This window comes from Hyperolius riggenbachi, chromosome 10 (genome assembly GCF_040937935.1).
Source record: "Hyperolius riggenbachi isolate aHypRig1 chromosome 10, aHypRig1.pri, whole genome shotgun sequence".
Lineage (NCBI taxonomy): Eukaryota > Metazoa > Chordata > Amphibia > Anura > Hyperoliidae > Hyperolius > Hyperolius riggenbachi.
The window spans coordinates 66676348-66696872 of NC_090655.1; the positions used below are offsets into that span (position 1 = coordinate 66676348).

The window sequence follows — 20525 nt, forward strand, 5'->3', positions numbered from 1 at the left end:
CATTTTAAAGTGGACAGAAGGAAAACAGAGAAATGCACCTTGTATGTATTTAGAGAGTTTAGCCTGTCTAATTCCCCCTCATCTGTGACTAATCGCCACTGTAATTTGACCTTTCAGTTGTATCAGCTGGCTGCCTCGGCAGAGCAGCTGATTTGTAAACACAGGATGTTAATCTAATGTCTGCTTTCATCAAAGCAGGAAGTAGACACACTGCAGATTTATTGCAGGATTTGTATCAGCTGTAATAAAGAAATCAAGGAGAGAAGCCAGCCCATCCTACTACAGTTCACATCTGATATGACTAACATCTCATAGATGCAGCAACCCTAATAGGCTAACTACATACATTGCATTCAAAACAGGTGCGATTCATGTGCACAACTAATAAAACAAAAATGTATAGTGCCCATACACGGTACAATTAAAACTTTCGATTTTGCGGTTTATTTGACCAAAACTATCAAAAAGACAGAAAATTGAAAATCTTTTTTTTTTTTCAATCAAGAAAAAACAATGATTATCACGTTTTTTTAAATAAAAATCTGATTGGATATGTTGGAAAAATCTGGGTAATTGCTTGTAAAATTGTATAATGTATGGTAGGTTGTATAAGAAAATACTATGGATAAAAAAAATTATTTTTATTCATATTCAATCGGATTTTCGGAAAAATTGAATGTTTGTGTATGGTACCTCGAAAATAATTTTAAAAACTATTCGACCAAACGGAGTAATGGATTTAATTTCTCTGATCGAAAATTAAATAAAATTGTACAGTGCATGGGCACCATTACCATACAAACTGGAAGTTAGCCTAGTGGTTACATTGTATATAGCAAAGACAAGGGAGGCCTGTGCATCCGAAAAATTGGACATGCCGTATCTGAATGGTTAATCGCTCAGGTGTGCACCACCTCTAACAGGCTAAATGCACACCTTAAACTATGAAGGATATTTACTTCCATAATTGATTGCATGAAAAATATCAAGTACTGGACCCTTCCAACCACGATGAGGTTATCCTCCTGGGAAGGACTCTAACCTCTAGTTAAAATGACCCAAAAACATATGTATGAACCTGGGGGCAGCTAGGCATAAGTGTGTAACTTACAATTTGAAGACAGCAAGTAGAGAGGCCAGCAGATCCTACAACCTCCATGGCTGGTAATGCTGTGGGCTGTGGAGTTGGTACAAAAATCATCTAACTCCGCCTCTTCAACCTAACAGCACTTGCAGGGCTTTGGAATGGGCACAAAAATCATCCAACTCTGATGTTTATGAAACCACGACCCGACTCAAGGTACCCAAATATTGCTTCGACTCCTCGACTCCAACTCCACAGCCCTGGAAGGATCAGAGGGAGGGTATCCGACCGTGAGGTGCTGCAGGGGCCCTGGCTGGATGACTATACATCCTTATGTGCTGCATACACTTGTGAGTGCACTTCTGATTTTAACTTTTTATTAAAACATTACATATGGAAAAGTAATTGTTAGGTAAAAAAATATAGTAAAATGTAACTATTGTTACATAGTTTGGTTGGAAAAAGACATCCGTCCATCAAGTTCATTTAGTTATTTATTTGAATAAATAAACAGAAATCAATGAGTCGTTGCAGAAAAATAAGTGGGCCTGATCCAATTCACTTTTTCTCCTGTGTTTTCTCCTAGGTGAGATTTTCACACCTTATTAATAAAATGCTTTCTAATGCTGGGAATACACCATGCGTTTTTCTATCAGATAGATGGTTGGATAGATAATTTCCAACATGTCCGATCTCACGTTCGATCATCTTTCTGCTTGATTTCTCATAGAAGTGAATGGAAAAAGATTTTAAAAAACGAGCAGAAGATAAGAGAATCGAGTGGAGAACCGAGCGGCAAAATTGATCGAGCGGAGAACCAAGCAGAAAAAACACATGGTGTATTCCCAGTATATGCCACAGGCAAGCAAGAGAATACTCAGAATCATTTTGACAGGACTTCATCTACTTTTTGTCACTTTTTCAATTGCAGAGTGGCAAAAAGTTATTTTAAAGAGAAGATGAAAAATGATCTCCCAGGAACAAACTTAGGAGAAAAATGACATGTGACCACCTTTACAGTGACCTGCGGGAAACACAGCAAGTTACAGTAATCTGCTGATGATGTCATTGTGAGGCGGGCTAGTGACACGGTGTCGGTCACTGTCATCTACACAACTGGCTGGGAATTCTCCAGCTGAAATCCAATAGGAAATGGACAATATTCAGCTATTTGCGGTCTATTCTGCATGAGCCCCGGGGGAGGGACTCTGGCCTCTATCTCTATGGCAACAAATGTTCCTAATGTACACAGCAATGTATGCATACTGTCACTGCAGGTTCTGCATTATAGAGGTAAGGGGGAATTCACAGGAATCTGTCCTACATTTTCCTTGTAAAGATACATAAAGATTTTGTGCGTATCTAAACAGAAAAATCTCTTTTTGCTGGGGGAAAAAAACAGTATTCCAACTTTTTGGATCAGCTCTATTTATGTTATTTCAGCTTGCTCATTTTCTGTTTATACAGCCATTACAGAGTGTGTCAAATAGAAAGTGAGAGATACTTCCGGTTCCGGCGCCCGTGAGGTGGATGTAGGTGGTTAGAGCTCCGGCAAGCGGCGGCCCACAGACCCGAACATAGCAACACATAGCCTGCCATCGCACCCGGAAAACCTTGGGGACACTCGAGACACCCCCCGAACACACTCTAGAGAGCGGATGGAGCGTTACCTCACCCGCTCGGAGAAAAGACAGCGCGGCGGCCAAGACGGGGGAGGATCTAAGATGGCGGGCGGGAAAACGAGCAGAAAGACCACAAAGGATGCAGAGGACACGGCCTCACAGAGTCAGTACCAGACCTCCGATGATTCAGGGGACGAGTCAGGAGGGGACATTAGACAAAGATCGCAGCTACATCTAGACTATAAGCGGCTGGCGGAAGAGGTAAGCAGGGCGCTTATGCCAGATATACAGACCACCATACAAAATACAATTAAGAAATCACTGCAGGGCATTAAACAAGAGCTGCAGCAGCACAATAAACGATTAAAAGAAGCTGAGCAGCGCGTCAGCAAATGCGAGGACGATTTAGTCAAGGCCAATGATTTGATAGACGTACTTCTTAAGGACAATGCCACCTCACACGATAGAATCGAGGATCTAGAGAATCGTTCTAGAAGAAATAATGTCAGACTTGTGGGCCTAGCGGAAGATATCCCTTCTACCCAGCTAATTGAGATCTGCTCTAAAGAGCTTCCAGCTGCTCTGGGAATTGATGCACCTTTAAAGGTAGAAAGAGCACACAGGGTGGGACCGCTTAAAGCCAAAAACAAACGATCCTCTCCCAGAATGATAATGATACGGTATCTGGACTTTGCGGATAAAACCAAACTGATGGCGGCCTACCGAACACATGATCATACTTTAAACATCCAGAACTCCTCGGTGAGGCTGTTTAACGACTACTCAGTAGAGGTGTCCAAGAAAAGGCAATCCTACGTCCCTATCTGCAATACATTGGCAAGTAGAGGTTTCAAATTTATGCTTTTATATCCTGCAATCCTTCGCATTACGAGTGCTGACGGTGAACAACTTACTTTCTCCTCGCCAGAGGAAGCAAAACAGTTCATACAAAATGCAAACAGCCCTGCACGCTCAGCACGTTCAGCAAGGTCTGCTCACTCGCCGCCAGCCACTCGTGAGGACTCACCCTCAAATGTTACAGGAGACGAGGACACTTGAGAGCGCTGCATCTTTATTTTACTACGAACTCACCTTTGCCTTACTTTGAGGCCTTGTTTTTCTCTGTGGGCTAGCTGACATGGAGCAGTGTAGGAGGAGAAGAAGACGTTCCACCACCGGGAAAAAAGAGAAGTTACCTTACGGGAAATGTGTTTGGTTTTTTCCCTAACGTGCTTGTTGTTAACACAAATAACTTTCCCCAGTTTAAAGGGGATTTTCCTTAAGGGTTTTTGGGAAAGGGGGAGGGGGAAACGAGTCATCTCTGTATATGGGTAACATGCTACTCAAAATAAGTATTGATGTCATTTGGTTTTTTCATGCCTTGCTCAAACTTCCATGTGGGACTAAAGTAACATGAAAGTGGCCACATGGAATGTAAAGGGTCTCCAATCAGCAGGTAAAAGATCTAGAATTTTAACCCATCTCAAAAAATTATCCCCTGACATTTGTTTCTTACAAGAAACACATCTTGAAAGTCATCAGTTTAATTACATGAAAAAAATGTGGGTAGGTGAGGTATATGGCTCTCCAGCTTCTCATAAGAAAGCAGGAGTTCTAGTACTAATACACAAACGTGTAAAACTAGAGGTCACATCATGCAAAATAGACCAACATGGCAGATGGATTCTCATGCATGTTAAGTTTGCTAATGATGCCTTTGTTCTCTGCAATGCTTATGGCCCGAACGACAATAACCAAAATTTCTTTGATAGTCTGCTTTCCAAGTTAGCTAAAGTGACAACACGCAATTTAATTTTTGGTGGAGACATGAACTCTGTAGTGGATGTTCATGAAGACAGATCAAGGGAAGGGGATCATCCTCGACCACATGACAAGAGACTTGCTGCTCTGTTACAAGCTACCAATTTAGTAGACACGTGGAGATTCTTAAACCCCTCGATTCAAGAATACTCGTATTATTCACATAGACATAAAACACATTCACGAATTGATTTATTATTTATTAGGGAAAATCTTCTTACAAGGCTTCAATCTGCACAGATAGAAGACATGGTCATTTCAGATCATGCACCCGTAGTAATTGAACTACTAGATTTAACCCCAAAGGGTACAGATATAATTTGGAGATTTCCAGCCAAACTATACCAAGACGAAAACTTCACTGTCTTAATGAAAAATTGGTGGCTTGAATTTATGAGCGATAATGTTCAGCACAATAACAATCCCTTGCTATTGTGGGAAACATCGAAAGCTGTCCTCCGAGGTAGAATTATATCCTATATGAAAGCAAAAAAGCTAGAAACCGATAAGCAATATACCAATGCAGTTAAAGAGGTTAGAGATGCATATAAAACATATAGAACTAACCCCACAGAAACTAATCGCAAAGAATGGATAAGAAGTAAAATTAAGGGAGACACTTGGTTTAGGGTAAGGGAGGAAATGTATAGACCCTACACCTCCCTTCATTTCTATAAACACGGAGAGAAAATAGGCAGACTCTTGTCATCAATAGCTAAAAATACTCAATCAAATAGAAAGCCTATTACCGTCAAAGACTCAAAAGGAACCCTGGTGCATCACCCCGCTAAAGTATGCGAGCTTTTTGCTGATTACTACCAGAAACTGTACAATTCCACAACACCCGAAAACGCAGGCTTAAAAGAATTTATTAGCACACTAAAACTAAAAACCCTCAGGCAGGAAGAGTTGGAGATGCTAAATGAAAATATTACGCTCACGGAAGTCAAAACAGCAATCACTGCTTTAGCACTGAGTAAAGCCCCAGGACCTGACGGTCTGTCAGCAGAATATTTTAAAATTTTAAAAGAAGATATAGCCCAAACACTAGTGCAAGTTTACAATGCTATCCTGCAATCCGGTAAATATCCCACCACAGGACACCTAGCCCATATTAAAATATTGCCTAAGGAAGGCAGGGATCCCTTCCAGGTTGGCTCCTTTCGCCCAATATCATTGATAGACCTAGATGTCAAAATTTTGTCCAAGATTCTGGCTAATAGGTTAGCAGAAGTCATGCCACGCCTCATTCACCCTAACCAGGTAGGCTTCACCAGAGGTAGAGCAGCAGTGACTAACATACGAAAACTTCTCATCGTCTTGGAACAGGTACGAGCTTACCCCAGCACTTACAGATCAGCAGCGTTGCTTTGTGTTGATGCAGAGAAGGCCTTTGATCAGGTGGAGTGGGACTGGCTCTTTGGGATACTAACAAAACAAGGCTTCCATGGGCCATTTCTTAATACAATTCATGCTATGTATGAAAAACCTAGAGCCCAAATATCCCTACCAGGATTTCTATCCAGACCAATTTGTTTGAAGAGAGGTACCAGGCAGGGGTGCCCGCTCTCCCCACTTCTTTTCAATCTAGCGCTGGAGCCTCTAGCCATTCTGCTCAGATCACGACTAAAGGGCATAAACATTGGAGATAATGTTGTCCAGCAGGCTCTATTTGCGGATGATATCTTACTTTTCCTATCCGACCCATGTCAACAACTTCCAATAGCTCTTCAGACGATTGCAGAAGTTGGCAAATATTCACTTTTTGACTTATTTATTGTGAAACCTGAACTACTACCGCTATCCTCTAGAGCGGACACCTCTGCCTGGCCAAACTTGGGAGTTAAACTGACCACCACTACTGTCAAGTACTTGGGAATCACTTTCTCTAGAGACCCTACCCAACTATACAATCTTAACTTTACCCCACTTATACATAGCATTAAAGCTCAATTAGAAAAATGGCAAAACCTTCCTTTGGGTTTCGCTGGTAGAGTTGCATTGATTAAAATGGTTTCCATGGGTAGGCTCCTATATCCTCTTCAGACAGTCCCACTCCTCCTGAAACATCGAGATGTCACACTTCTCAACTCAATGTGGACAAAGTTTATATGGAGGGGGAAAAAAGCCAGAATATCAAGATTTAAACTTTCACTCCCAAAAATACTAGGAGGTCTAAATCTTCCCTCCATTAGAGAGTACAACCTAGCTTCACTCCTTCGACATGTTTATGACTGGATCACCGGAAATCAATACTGTTCCAATACTAATTTAGAGGCGGAACAGGCCCTGCCTTGGTCATTAACAGGCCTTCTACATGCCCAATATAAAAATACTCCTATACGACTGAAGCAAAATGCAATCTTTAGGGACACAATTGCAACATGGAAAGCTGTACGTAAAAAATGTTCCCTCCCTTTTAAAATTTCAAAATACCTACCGATCTGGGGAAATCCCAATTTTCCTGTAAGTATTCAGCAAAAAGTATTCGCAAGATGGGATGATAGAGGCCTCAAAAATTTGGGCAACATGTTTGATATACGAGAGGGCAAATGGCTATCATTTTTAACACTACGTCAGCAATATGGGCTGCCAGCAAGTGACTTCCTGGCCTATGCACAAATAAGATCAATGGTCTCGCAAAATCTTTCTAATTCCAAAATTATTATCAGCCCCACTAGATTTGACACAGTTCTAAAACCAGGAAAACAACCCAGAGCGCTAGCAGAATTGTATCAGGCCTTAAGGGATCTTGATAACAGAAGGTTAGCAGACAAATCCATGAAAAAATGGGATGAGATCCTGCAGGAAGAGGGAACAGGGGAACACATACTCTCGGGAAATATGGTAGTGAGAAAAGTAATCAAGGATGAAAAGTGGAGGGCTGCACATCTTCTGTTTATTCACAGAGGCAAATATGCCTTTAATATTAAATATAGGAACCCACCTTCTCACTACAAGCCATGGTGCCCTAAATGTAAACTAAAAGAAGCCGACCTATATCACTGTATGTGGGAATGTCCTAATATACAGTTATATTGGGACAGAGTCACTAGTTATGCAAATAGAATATGTAACAAAAAAATTCTTAAAAACAAACTCTTGTTCCTATTTAATCACCATGTTGCCACTTCTGCAGAACCTTTCCATACACCCTCTGCTCTGTATCACATTATATTAATAGCTGCTCGCAGGTCCATCCTGTGTACATGGCTGGACTCTACCCCTCCAACTGTGACAACTCTTAAAAAAGAGCTCTCTTATGTCTTTTTAATGGAACGATTACATACACTCCAAGCAAAAGAACAACGTACTAAGTCCTTTTTCAAAATTTGGAGGAATTATATAATTCACCAGTTTTCATCACAACAGATAGAAGCCTTGATGAGAGACTTTATATGGACCTCCTGGTACTGTTTGGAAGATCTGGGAGACTCCTTGGGACCACTGAAGGTCTCCTCTAGAAGATGACACGCCTTAAGATCTCGTCTTATCATTTAATTGACTCACCCATACAGAATGACTCGTGGGGTGGGAGGGGAGAGAGTGTTGAGGGTGGGGGGAGGGTTGTTAAAGAAGGAAAATGTAGTTTGTTTCACTATGCATTCATTACCTTTGCTATATTCTTTTGCTATGATGCCTTTATCTTGTGAACAAACTGAATAAAAACGTTTTGAAAAAAAAAAAATAGAAAGTGAGAGATAGGAGTATCAAGTTTTGTTTCCAAGTAATAAATTGTTTCAAGTGTTGAAAATAAGTAACAGGGGCTCCTGTTCTGTGCAGATAATTACTTAAGGTGCAAAGTGGGAACTTCTGAACTTATGGCAATAGTACTCCAAACAGAGTACAAAGAATTCTGACAACAAAGTATCATTCCTCTGACCCCGATCATCAGGGTGTCATTTTTCTGGGTCCCCCAAGTGCCAGGGTGTCATTGTTCTGGGACCTCCCATTGTCAGTGTGTCATTCTTTCGGGATCCCCAAATGTCAGTGTGGCATTGTTCTGGAACCCCTAAAGTGTCAATGTGTCATTGGTCTGGGCCCCCTAGTGTCAGTGTGCCATTGTTCTGGGACCCCCAATTGTCACCCCAATTGTCAAAAGCAGGTGGTTACTTTTAACGAACAAATGTACTACTATATGTATTTAGTCTGAACAGTTGTATAGAATTTACCGTTTTTTAATCCAAAAACTCACTTTAACAGATTTACTATGTCAAACCTCAAGCTGAGAATCTGGGCTGTAGACAAGTCACAGAGCCCATTTGAATATAATCTTTCACAATTGTTTCAGAGCAAATGCTGGCCAAATCAAAAACATTTTTCTCAGCAATAAATAAGGCTGAGCATTCCCTCCTACACCAATGATATAGTCTGGTGTTCACCGTAGACTGCAAGAATACAGTGTTGCAAGACATGAAATGTAACAACATATTTGCTACATTCAGCTCTCAAGGAGGACACTGATGTCACAGCTCCGGTCTGCAGTTATCAGACACCTCCTGTCAGCTACAGCCACACAGTCCCCCAATCAGCACTGAGATAAGCGCTGTACTGCCAGGCCAAACATCACAAATCAGCGCTCTATAATTACTTCACTCACAAACAATTCTACAGGATAAAACACACAGTGCTCTTCAAGTCAGGCGAGGCCAAATAAAGAGAGCATCAAGTCTCGAAAAACAAGAGCTCTGCTGCCCTCTACTGCCACTATGTAGACTACGCATCCAAAACTGCTACATAAAAGGCATCTATATTAGAATTTTGATCAATACTACCTTTTAAAGGGAACCTGAGATGGGCACAGCAATAAAATATACATATCTGGGGCTTCCTCCAGCCTCCCCGGGCCTTATTGTCCTGCTGATCCTGTGTCTCTAACAGTTTAGCCATAGACCCTGAACAAGCATGCAGCAAATCAGGTGTCTCTGACATTATCATATCTGACAAGATTAGCTGCATGCTTGTTTCTGGTGTGATTCAGACACCCCTGCAGCCAAATATATCTGCAGGGCTGCCAGGCAACTGGCATTGTTTAACCTCCTGGGCGATAATCCCGAGCTGAGCTCGGGGTATGTCGCGCAGGAGGAGTTCTCAGGCCCTGGTGGGCCGATTTGCATAATTTTTTTTTGTTACACGCAGCTAGCACTTTGCTAGCTGCGTGTAACTTCCGATCGCCGCCGCTCGCCGCCGATCCGCCGCTACCTGCCGTGCCGCGCAGCCCTCCCCCCCCCCGACCCCTTGAGCAGCCTGGCCAATCAGTGCCAGGCAGCGCTGAGGGGTAGATCGGGACTCCCTCTGACGTCACGACGTAAATGACGTCATCCCGCCCCGTCGCCATTGCGACCGGGGAAGCCAAGCAGGAAATCCCATTCTGAACGGGATTTCCTGCTTACTCTGATCGCCGAAGGCGATCGGAGTGGGTGGGGGGATGCCGCTGCGCTGTGGCTATCATGTAGCGAGCCCAGGGCTCGCTACATGATTTAAAAAATTAAAAAAAAAAGTTCTGCGCCCCCTCCTGGGCGATATAATTGTATCGCCCAGAGGGTTAAAAGGAAATAAAAATGGCAGCCTCCATATGCTTTAGTTTAGTAGTGCTTTTAATAAGCTCCCTGGGTAATGTTTAATTAGCCACTTTCAAACAGTGTTCAAGTATACTTTAAAGAGGAACTGTAGTGCAAATAAAGTAATGAATAAAATGGCTTATTTTTTACAATATTCATTTATAGATTATTAAGTCAGTGTTTGCCCAATGTAAAATATGTCCTCTCCCTGTTTTACATTCTGAAATTCATCACAGGTGGTGACATCTTTAGCCCCGCCAGGTGATCTCTGTGGAACGTTTGTTTAGGCTGTGTTCCCACTTGAGCTGAGAATAGACATTTTTTGTCAGTTTTCAGCTCATCGCAAAACCAACAGTGAGCGGATTCTATTTTTTTTTATATATGAGCCGTTCACACTTGCCAGTCTTGAACAGATCCGTTGCTGTAAGCAGTCTGCACTTCTGTGCTATCCGCGATAATCCTGGACAGGTGGATGCGTTCCCTATATAGCCTATGGTGGTAATGCATCACCCCTGGGCTCCAGCCAGACCGCAGAGGACCATCACAGTGGATACTACACTGTACCTGTTACAGCAGCAGGTGGGACCCGAGCCTTAGAGTAGGTTCACACTAGGTCCGGGAACGTTTCCGTGGCTTGGTTTTTAAAATCTGATGAAAACCGGAACCACGGATAGCAATGTTAAAAATAGCAGCCGTCTTTACCAAACAAAAAACGGATCCGTCTGCGTTTGCGGTTTTTAAAACCTGAACGGAAGGTCCAGGTCTGCTGCATTTTTCCGGCACCGGATGTGGATCCTGATACACGGAGGGGCAGTGGCAGGCAGTAAGAAAGCTGATCCCCCTCTACACAGGCCATTTTGGACACAGAAACGGATCCGCTTTCTGTGTCTGAGCCTGGGGGGGGGGGGGGGGGGGGCGCCATGCTGGAGGGGAAAACAGCCAAGACAGGGGTGGCAGCAGTCGGCGGGGAGGGCCCCCCCCCCCTCACCTGGGTTCCCCATCCCCGCTACCCCTTCAGCTACATGCGCAAAAGTAATTCAAATGTATGTATGCGGCGAGCCGGGAGCTTACCTTCTCTACTTCCTCCATTCACCGTCACTTCCTTCAATGCTGCCCTCCGAAGTATAGGGGGCGGCATTGCAGGTAGTGATGCGGCGAGCGGAGGAAGTAAAGAAGGTAAGCTCCCCGCATACATACATTTTAATTACTTTAGCGCATGTGGCTGGAGGGGTAGCGGGGACGAGGGACCCAGGTGAGGGAGGTCCCCCCACCAACTGTTGTCACCCCCATCCTGGCTGCTTCACCCTCCAGTTCGGTGGCCCTCCTCCCTGGGCAGACGTTTCCACGGACTGGAAACGTATGCTCCAAACATATGAAAGTAAAAAAAAAAAACAGTGGGGAAAAAACAAACAAAAACATTTCAAACGGATCCGATCTGTCATGGACCTAGTGTGGACCTAGGCTTCCTGAGAGCACAGAGGGAGATACTGCTTTCTTGGCAGTTGGAAAAAGCTGTTATTTCCCACAATGCAACAAGGTTCACACACACCAAACTGCCATGGCTTTGACATCACACTGTGGGAGGGGCTTCATCACAATATCAGCCAAACAGATGATTTATTTGAAAAAACTTTCTTGTGGGAAAGGGGGTATCAGCTACTGATTGGGGTGAACTTCAATCCTTGGTTACAGTTCCTCTTTTGGTCACATCCTCCTCCCTATTATAATCTACATAATACTGGAGACAATTTCTCCCCATTATGAGCCTCTGGTAAAACCTTTGTATGGTAATATAAGAATATAACAGCAGGACTTACCTCCAGAACCTTCCCTGTGATGAACTCATGGCACGCCTCACACTTCACCCCGAACAACACCTGATAGTCCTTCTCGCAGTACGGAGATCCATCCCTGAAACACACACATCAGTTACACCTCCCATACACAGCATTAAAGGGATCCAAGCAGCTTTTTCCCCCCTGCAGTATGTCCTGGTTTCTATGCCCTTTTCTAAACAGTTTGAAGTACAGTGTCCCATCTCCCCACCCCCCTTGCTGATGAAAGCTTTTGTTTGCTTATTGCTGCTGCTAATTACAGCAGTTCTTATCTGCCTGCTCTTTCTGTGAACAGCAGGCCAAGTAAGTAGGATAATTAAAACCTCTAACAAACATTTAAAAGTGAAAAAGAAGAAGTAGAATGGAATTTTTTAGCAATGAGACACATTGTTGGCATGCATTTTAAATGTGCTAATGAGATGCCCTGGGTGCTAAAAATGCTTTCCGGTTCACTTTAAAGAAAAGCTCTGTCTTTTGTAGAAGCGCAGCTTTAGGCCCGGTTCACATTAGCGTTCGCTATCCGGATTTTCCGGATCTGATCCGGACCGCATACTGTACAAAGGGAATGTACGTTCCGCATAGCAATGTAAAGTCTATGCGGACGTTCACACGTGTCCGTTCCGTACAGTACGGAGCCGGACCGGATCCGGACTCTTTTCCAACATGTGCTATTTTTTGGGTCCGGATCTCCGGCCCAGGCACCCGGACCGGAGCCGGACCTGAGCCTGACAGCATCATCAGGAACACAGAAACCAATGGGGAACGGAAGGCACAGAACACACTGCCTACAAAAACCTGACGTTCAACCCCACTTCCTATGCGTATCCAAGCGGCCATTTCGGATGGGGACACATGGGCCAAGCATGTCTGGAGTGGAGCAGCAGTGACACACGTGCTGGAGAGTTTGGCAGAATGTCGGAGGTGGAGGTGAGGCCTACAACGGAGGAACCTGATTCTACAGGTGCACCAGGTGCACCTTCTGCTGACCCCAACATTTTTTTATTTAAATTTAACTATTTTTTGCCCACGGATCCCTATGGCAGCCTGATGCATGCCTGATACAAACGGACCGGATCTGGATCGGAACCGTACGGTTCTGATCAGGATCAGGTCCTGATCCGATCAGGATCCGGTCCGTTTACTTGCCAAAACGCAAGTGTGAACAGGGCCTTAGTGTGACACGGCCGTCAGGCACCTGTCCCCAGCACCCACCGCACCACCACACTTCGCCGAAAAGGTATGTGATCTTTTATAGCAACACTGTATGTGTACTGCCCATTGTGCCTCGCTTGTTGGAATAAAGCACCTGCAGTGCCAATCATCCTTCTCACTTTCTTCATTCACGTGCATGCTGCCTTCCATCTATATCAGAGCACGCAGAATGTACCACAGCGAGAGAGAAGTGTGTGAACCCTGCCTGCATCACTCAAGTGTCTGCTGTCCTTTGCTGCAGTGCCAACTGTTTCCTCCTCTTTCACCTACTCTTTGAAATGTACCCGAGGGAAAAAATAAAATATATACTTACCTTGATGATCCATAAGCTCTTCAGACACCTCCAGGGTTCTTATTGCACCTAGCCTCCCTATTGCCATTGTAGCCCTTGTTTGTAGCTGTGACTGGGACCAGTTGGAGCGGAGCATGAGCAGTCCATCCTCTCGTGCCCCTGTGTCTTTTGCTTCCGCATGGCTGCACACCACAGCTGTGGCCAAAAGCATCCTGGGCATAAGCAGGACAGAATCGGAACAGATCGCTTTTGACAACGGCTGCTAGAAGGAACACGTGCAGAGAAGGCGTGCAGGCGGACAGCATAGGCACCATGGCGATCCCACCAATACAGCAGCAAGATGAGGCGGCTGAATGCAATAAGGGGTCTGAAAAGCTTATATATCATCCATGTTTTCATATTTTTGTCATCCTTTACTTTAAGTCCCTTTTTACGCTTAGACACTTTCTTTGTGTTGCGTTACCCTTTCTGCACACAGGACAACACAACAGCAATGAAAGTCCAATCTGCCAAAGCTTTCGATCTCCCGCAATATCAACAGCACGTTACCGTTGGACTTCTGCAGATACAAAGCGGTGGCGGAATGCATGGAAGTCAACGGGCAATACAGAAATTGTAAATTTGCTGGCGGTGGTGTGGCAGTCATGTGGTCATGCGCGGGATTGAGAAAAGCATTCAAATGAAAGAATGAACCGCGCATACTCAGAATGCTAAAGGGCAACAGGCGTGCGAGACGGGCCGCACATGCACATTTGCGCACCAAGTCATGCAGCTAACGGAGCCACCAGCGGGACAACAGAGGGAGCCCAGAGGACGCTGAAGGACCTCACGCACGGCAGGGGACTGGAGGAAACCCCAGGTAAGTTCAATATGGCATTTTTTCATTGTGTTCAGGGTCACTTCAAGGTGCGTTTCCGCTTGTTCCCGACTGATCTTGGAGCAATCGTGGCCAAATCACGGTAGTGGAAACAGGAGGAAGTGCGATTGCGTTTCCTTGTGGAAAAGGGCCCTTACAAACTGCCTAACATTGTATACAATAATAAGCATTCAGGCAGCTTCTCCTTTAATTCTACCTCAAGATTTACGCCACACTAACTTAGATCATTTCTAGGCATAGATAACTCAGTCCCCAGGCTGTGCTGAGAGGAGCATCTTATCCCAGCCGAAATAAACACTTTGTTATATAAAACACCACAAGATGGTGCTGCAGGATCCAAATACAGACTACTGTATATTATCACAGCTGCAGGTTATAGAGAAAGGAAACCCCTATGTAGATAAAATCAACTCAATGTATAAACTACGCTCAATCAAATATAAACATCAACATTTCTATTTCTATTGCAATAATATTGCTGAGTGTACAGTTTCATTTTCCTGTTTAAAGGAATCCAAGCACCTATTTAGCACAATATATAGAACAAAGCTTCCCCTAAGGTGTCTAGTAGCCCCCTCTCTTCCCCATACAGTTCCCTGGTATCTAGTGCTTTCCTCCTCCCTCCCCACATGGCTTCGCTGGTGATCCAAGTCTTCAACTCCAATATGTATGCCCTAAGGGAAGTTCATAAATGGAGGGTGAGGCGGGGTGGTGGCAGGCATTACCAGGGCTGTGGAGTCGGAGTCGTGGAGTCGGAGTCGTGGAGTCGGGCATTTTTGGGTGCCTGGAGTCGGAGTCGGGAAAAAATGCACCGACTCCGACTCCTAATGAATTTGTAACTGTAATTAAAATAGAAAATATGATAAAATGTTCTATTTCTCAGATAATAGTCATTAAAAATAATGTATATATACAGTATATATACAGTAATAGCTGTGCTTTGTCCACAAAAATGAAATAAACCAATCAAAATTAGTTACTTGTGCTGCTTCAATAAAGCAGTCCCCGTATTTTTAAGGTCAGATATACATATCTGATTGTGACTGTATATATGATGTGTACACAGGAATCTCTTATATATACTAAATAACATCTATGCTGTAAGAATAAAGCCTGATGTGTAGCCGTGTCACTAATAGAGATGGTCAACGAGATGGAAATAATTCTGCATTGATGCTGATTTATGCAAATGTATGCACTCCCTTTGCTGATGAAATCAAATAATTTGATATGTTATTAAAATTTGGTTTGGGGACTACAAATTAAAGGGTAACTGAGACGGATGAAAAGTAAAGTTTTATACATACCTGGGGCTTCCTCCAGCCCCCTTCAGGCTAATCAGTCCCTCGCTGTCCTCCACCACCCGGATCTTCTGCTATGAGTCCTGGTAATTCAGCCAGTCAGCGCTGTCCGGCCGCATGCCGCTCCCACAGCCAGGAACATTTTGCACCTGCGCAATAGTGCTGCACAGGTGTAGTATGCTCCTGGCAGCGGAGTGTGTGCATGCGCACTACGCCTGACTGGCTCAAGTACCTGGACTCATAGCAGAAGATCCAGGTGGAGGAGGAGGACAACGAGGGACTGAATATCCTGAAGGCGGCTGGAGGAAGCCCCAGGTATGTATAAAACTTTAATTTCATCTGTCTCAGGTTTACTTTGTTACACAGTAGTACTATACTCTACATATGCACTCCCCACAGAGCTGCAGGGAATCCACTGAGAATGCTGTGCACATTGAACACAGAGGTGTTGTCTGTTTACAATCTCCTCATTCCCCTGCAGAGTACCTGCACATCATTCTTACATGTACCCACAGTTACATTGCTTAGGGCCTGATAGATGTTCTTTGTTCCGGTTTGTACCTTTTACAAGTACTCTTACCAAGGACTAGTTTTAGTCTAAAAGGGAATAAATATAGTAGTCTACATATCCTTCTCACTTCAGTTGTCTTGTAAAATTCCTAAGCGTTGGCAGTTAAGAGACGAATTTCATGTTACATACTTTTAATCAACAAAATTGTAATATGCAAATTAGAGGAGCCGGAGTCGTGAAGTCGGTGGAATCCTAAACTGAGGAGTCGGAGTCGGAGTCGGTGGATTTTCGGACCGACTCCACAGCCCTGGGCATTACTTACCTTTGGGGGGCTGCTTCCTAGCCCCTTTATGCTGGCATTAATCTTCTCCAGGGAAACCTGCCGCTGCTGCAGATTAAACCTCCTGATAGGTTTAATCTGTCCACCTGAATGCATACCAGGAAATGTAGACACATCAAAGTACCACATCTGCCATGCACTGCGGTGGCTGGGAGCGCTCACGACGCTGCCACCGGCACTTCAGACTAGCAGCTGCAGGTGTACCTGGAGAAGATGGATACCAGCATAAAGATGGGGTTTGGGAGCAGCCCCCTGAATTTAAGCAATGCCTGCCACCACCCCACGGCACACTCCGCTTATGAACCTGCTTTAGGGTCGAGTAAAGTGGTGCGAGTGTGATGTCACACTCATGGGTAAGTGGGGTGAACAATGCTCTTGGCCGAAGGGATCCACCAGGCTGATTGCTGGCTGGGAGGGTTCGGGGGAGCTGCTGTACACACATTAGATTCTTAGAAGAGGTGGCGTTATCTACAACCTCATTGTATTGTGCACAGGACACAGAGGAACTTACTTGCTGATGTATTCTCCGGTCAGGACTTTGCCGCAGGATTTGCACTTAAAACATCCCAGATGCCACTGCTTGTCCAGCGCTAGTAAGGCCTGTCCATTCTTAATGTCCCTTCCGCAACCCGCGCAACCTGCGTACAAGACAGAGAGACAAGTGATCGCTTTCATCCTTCTACATTTTCAATAAAAATCTGATCAGATGTGTTGGGAAAATCAGAAAGAAAAATATAAAAACCTAGCTTTATTTGATTGTTAGGTTGATATTTTCCGTTACACAAGAGACCTGGTAGCTTTTATAGTACAGAATGCTGCCGCAAGACTGTTAACAAGCCAACCCCGCCAATGCCACAGAACACCAATCTATTGCTCACTCCACTAGCTACCCATAAAATGGAGAATCCTTTTCAAAATTGGAATGCTAGCATTCAAATCCCTACACAACCTAGACCCCGGATACCTGAAGGATTTGTTGCAACTGCGTCACACCTCCCACTAACTCAGATCAAAAGGATCCAATAACTTGACCAAACAGGACTGGTCCGCCCATGATGCTAAGCGAGGCGACTTCCTCAGGCGGCAGAAGTCTGGGGGAGTACCAGGCAGAAACAGGAAGTGAAGAGAGTGCCTGGCCAACTCAGACTGGGGGCAACTGTACCTGGCTAACCTATACTGGGAGTATCTGTACCTAGCTACCAATACTGGGGACACCTATACCTGGCTACCTACCAATACTGGGGACACCTATACCTGGCTACCTACCTATACTGAGGGAGTTTTGGGGGGCTCACTGCAGGTCTAACTTGTGGTGCATATTTTCTGGTGCTGTGCGATTATTCCAATTTGGGGGGGGGGGGAGGGGGGGGGCGCATCCTCACAAGTTTGCCTCAAGCGGCAAAAAGACTAGACCTGGCCCTGGGTCCAACTAAAAATCTTTGGAGCCAGAGCTTTCTGTCATGTTGCACCTACCCTTTGGAATGCCTTGCCAAATTTATTCAAGACAACTCCAACCCTGAACATGTTTAAATCAAAACTAAAAAGCCACCCATTTAGTTTGGAATTAATGATCACATAATGTTTTCCCCTGTACACAATCACTATTTAATGATCTGAGACCAGCTTATGTGTCTTGGGTCCTAAAGGAGAAAAGCGCTTTACAAATGTTTTGTTGTTTTTGTACAGCATTGTGCAGTACAGAACTTGCACTAGACAGGATTTGTGCTGAAATATTGTCTAATATCCAAATTGTGCGAAATCCTTTGCATGCTAATTATCAGGGCCGGATTTACTATAAGGCACTGTAGGCATGTGCCTACAGGCTCCCTGATGATGGAGGGGCAGCTCCTTCCCTATGCTGAGTCCCAAGCGGAATTTAAATGAGTTTACTCACATGGCTCTCGGAATTCCACTATCTACTTAATATTGAGTGTACCTCTGGCTACCTAATGCTAAGGGGCACCTATAGCTACCTATGATGGCCAAGGGAAGTAAGGGAGAAGTGACAGCTGGGGCAGCCAGTACACTTGTGGTGCAATTTGTATGGTGTTTGTAGGTTCATGAGGGTCGGTGCCAGGACATCAATGCCTATAGGCTCCTGTGATGTAAATCCGGGCCTGCTAATTATTTTGGAAGCAAACATCCTCCATTAGGTGTTTAGCACCCCAGAAGATGACGGCGCTATAAAACCAACAACTCAAGGTGTAAAAGGTCCAAAACTCAAGGGAAACTGATAAATCTGGCCACTAGGTGGTAGTGTAACACCACACAGGACTCTCCACGCTTTCCAGCCTGATAAGTAATGTCTCTCAGCCATTGTAAGTGCTGCATGTGAAGTGGGTGGACAGGAGGGGATGGGGCCCAGTGTAATCTTGCATGTCCATTACAGGAATACAATCTGACAAGCTTGTTAGGGACGTCTGAACGTTGGTGTGTGCGGAACAAGGCCCGGGGTGAAGAGGTGCGCTTGTACCATTAGTTACGCTGATAAGAGGCAGCAAAATCTGTGCAGCTAATAATAGGACCAATTCACTACAGTCTACTCACCCAAGTAAACAAGAAAGAGAAAGGAAAATGAATTGGTGACAATGGAAATGGGTCTGATGCCCTGCAAAATTCCATCACAGGACAGCTAGGACAAAAAGTGTAAAATTTAAAATACATGTGTACATGTAGGATGTACATGTGCCCCAAGCAAATTGCACTGTTAATGGCTTTTGTTCTATGTATCTGGTCCAAGCCCCTATAACACAGAGTCATATCAATCCCTGCCATGCACTGATGAGGACCAACTGTCAGAAACAGGCTGTCTGCATGTGGGGTTGATGTGGCTCTGTAAATTTTATAAGCTAAAAGCTTGCTATACACCTGAATTCTGGATGTAAAGCCTGGCTTCAGGGGCATCCAGAGATAATTTGCATATTCAGTAGCGATGCATTGTGGGTAACCACGGATGTTCACTTAAAGCTGAATTATTGCAAATACCTTCTATTTTCTGGTGGAGGTGAGCTTCTGGAGGATCACGAGGATTACCTCTGCTGGGGTAAGTATCTGATTTCATCCCCTTAAAAACTCAAGAGAGAACTCTCATGATGCATCACTGAGTTTATATGCAAATCATTCCATTATGTCCCTGTAAAGCTAAACATTCTGATCTGAATGTGGGCAGGCAAGTCGGCATACTGGTACAGCTCCTTTGCCAGAGAGTGCATTTGAAAAAAAAGAAACCTAGATACTCCCTCCCCCATGAGGAGATGGACTAGTCCAAAAGCTGTCAGCATTAGGTTCAGAGTCCTCGGATGAATGATACCTCCTGTGATTTACCTTAAAAATAGCAAGAATCAATACTTACCCAGGGTTTCCTACAGCCCCATAAACAAGTCTGAGTCCCTCGCCGTCCTCCCGCGGTCCTCCATTCAGCCGCGATCAGCCTTGGTAACTGGCTCAGTCGGGTCCAGTCTGGGTCTTTTGCGCATGCACGGACCTTCCATGCATGCGCAGTAGACCCAGACTGACGCAACTGAAGCAGTTACCAGGGCTGATCGCCGCTGAACAGCAGACCGTGGAAGGACGGCGCGGGACTCAGACTTGTTTATGGGGCTGGAGGAAACCCCGGGTAAGTATCTATTCTTGCTATTTTTAGATCTCTGGTTTACTTTAAGGAAACCTGAAGCGAGGAATACTGTAGGGGGTCGGGGGAAAATGAGTTGAACTTACGCAGGGCTTCTAATGGTCCCCCACAGACATCCTGTGCCCGCGCAGCCACTCACCGATGCTCCAGCCCCGCCTCCGGTTCACTTCTGGAATTTCAGACTTGAAAATCTGAAAACCACTGTGACTGCGTTGCCGTGTCCTCGCTCCCGCTGATGTCACCAAGAGCATACTACGCAGGCCCGGTATGGTCTGTCCCTGCGTCGTACGCTCCTGGTGACATCAGCGGGAGCGAGGACACGACAACGCAGTCACTGTGGTTTTCAGACTTTAAAGTCTGAAATTCCAGAAGTGAATCGGAGGCGGGGCCGGAGCATCTGTGAGTGGCTGCGCGGGCACAGGATGTCTTCGGGGGACC

General features: G+C 44.8%; 1 protein-coding gene across 14 annotated transcripts in view; it reads right to left on the reverse strand.

The window, feature by feature from the left end:
* Positions 1-20525, reverse strand: part of ABLIM1 (actin binding LIM protein 1) — a 440123-nt gene that overhangs the window by 164725 nt on the left and 254873 nt on the right. For all 14 annotated transcript variants that reach the window (XM_068257415.1, XM_068257412.1, XM_068257404.1 and 11 more), the window contains 2 exons: positions 16968-17094; positions 11906-11999 (listed from right to left, as the gene is read on the reverse strand). In XM_068257415.1, the coding sequence (XP_068113516.1) occupies positions 11906-11999; positions 16968-17094 (221 nt within the window). The remainder of the gene's footprint in view (positions 1-11905; positions 12000-16967; positions 17095-20525) is intronic.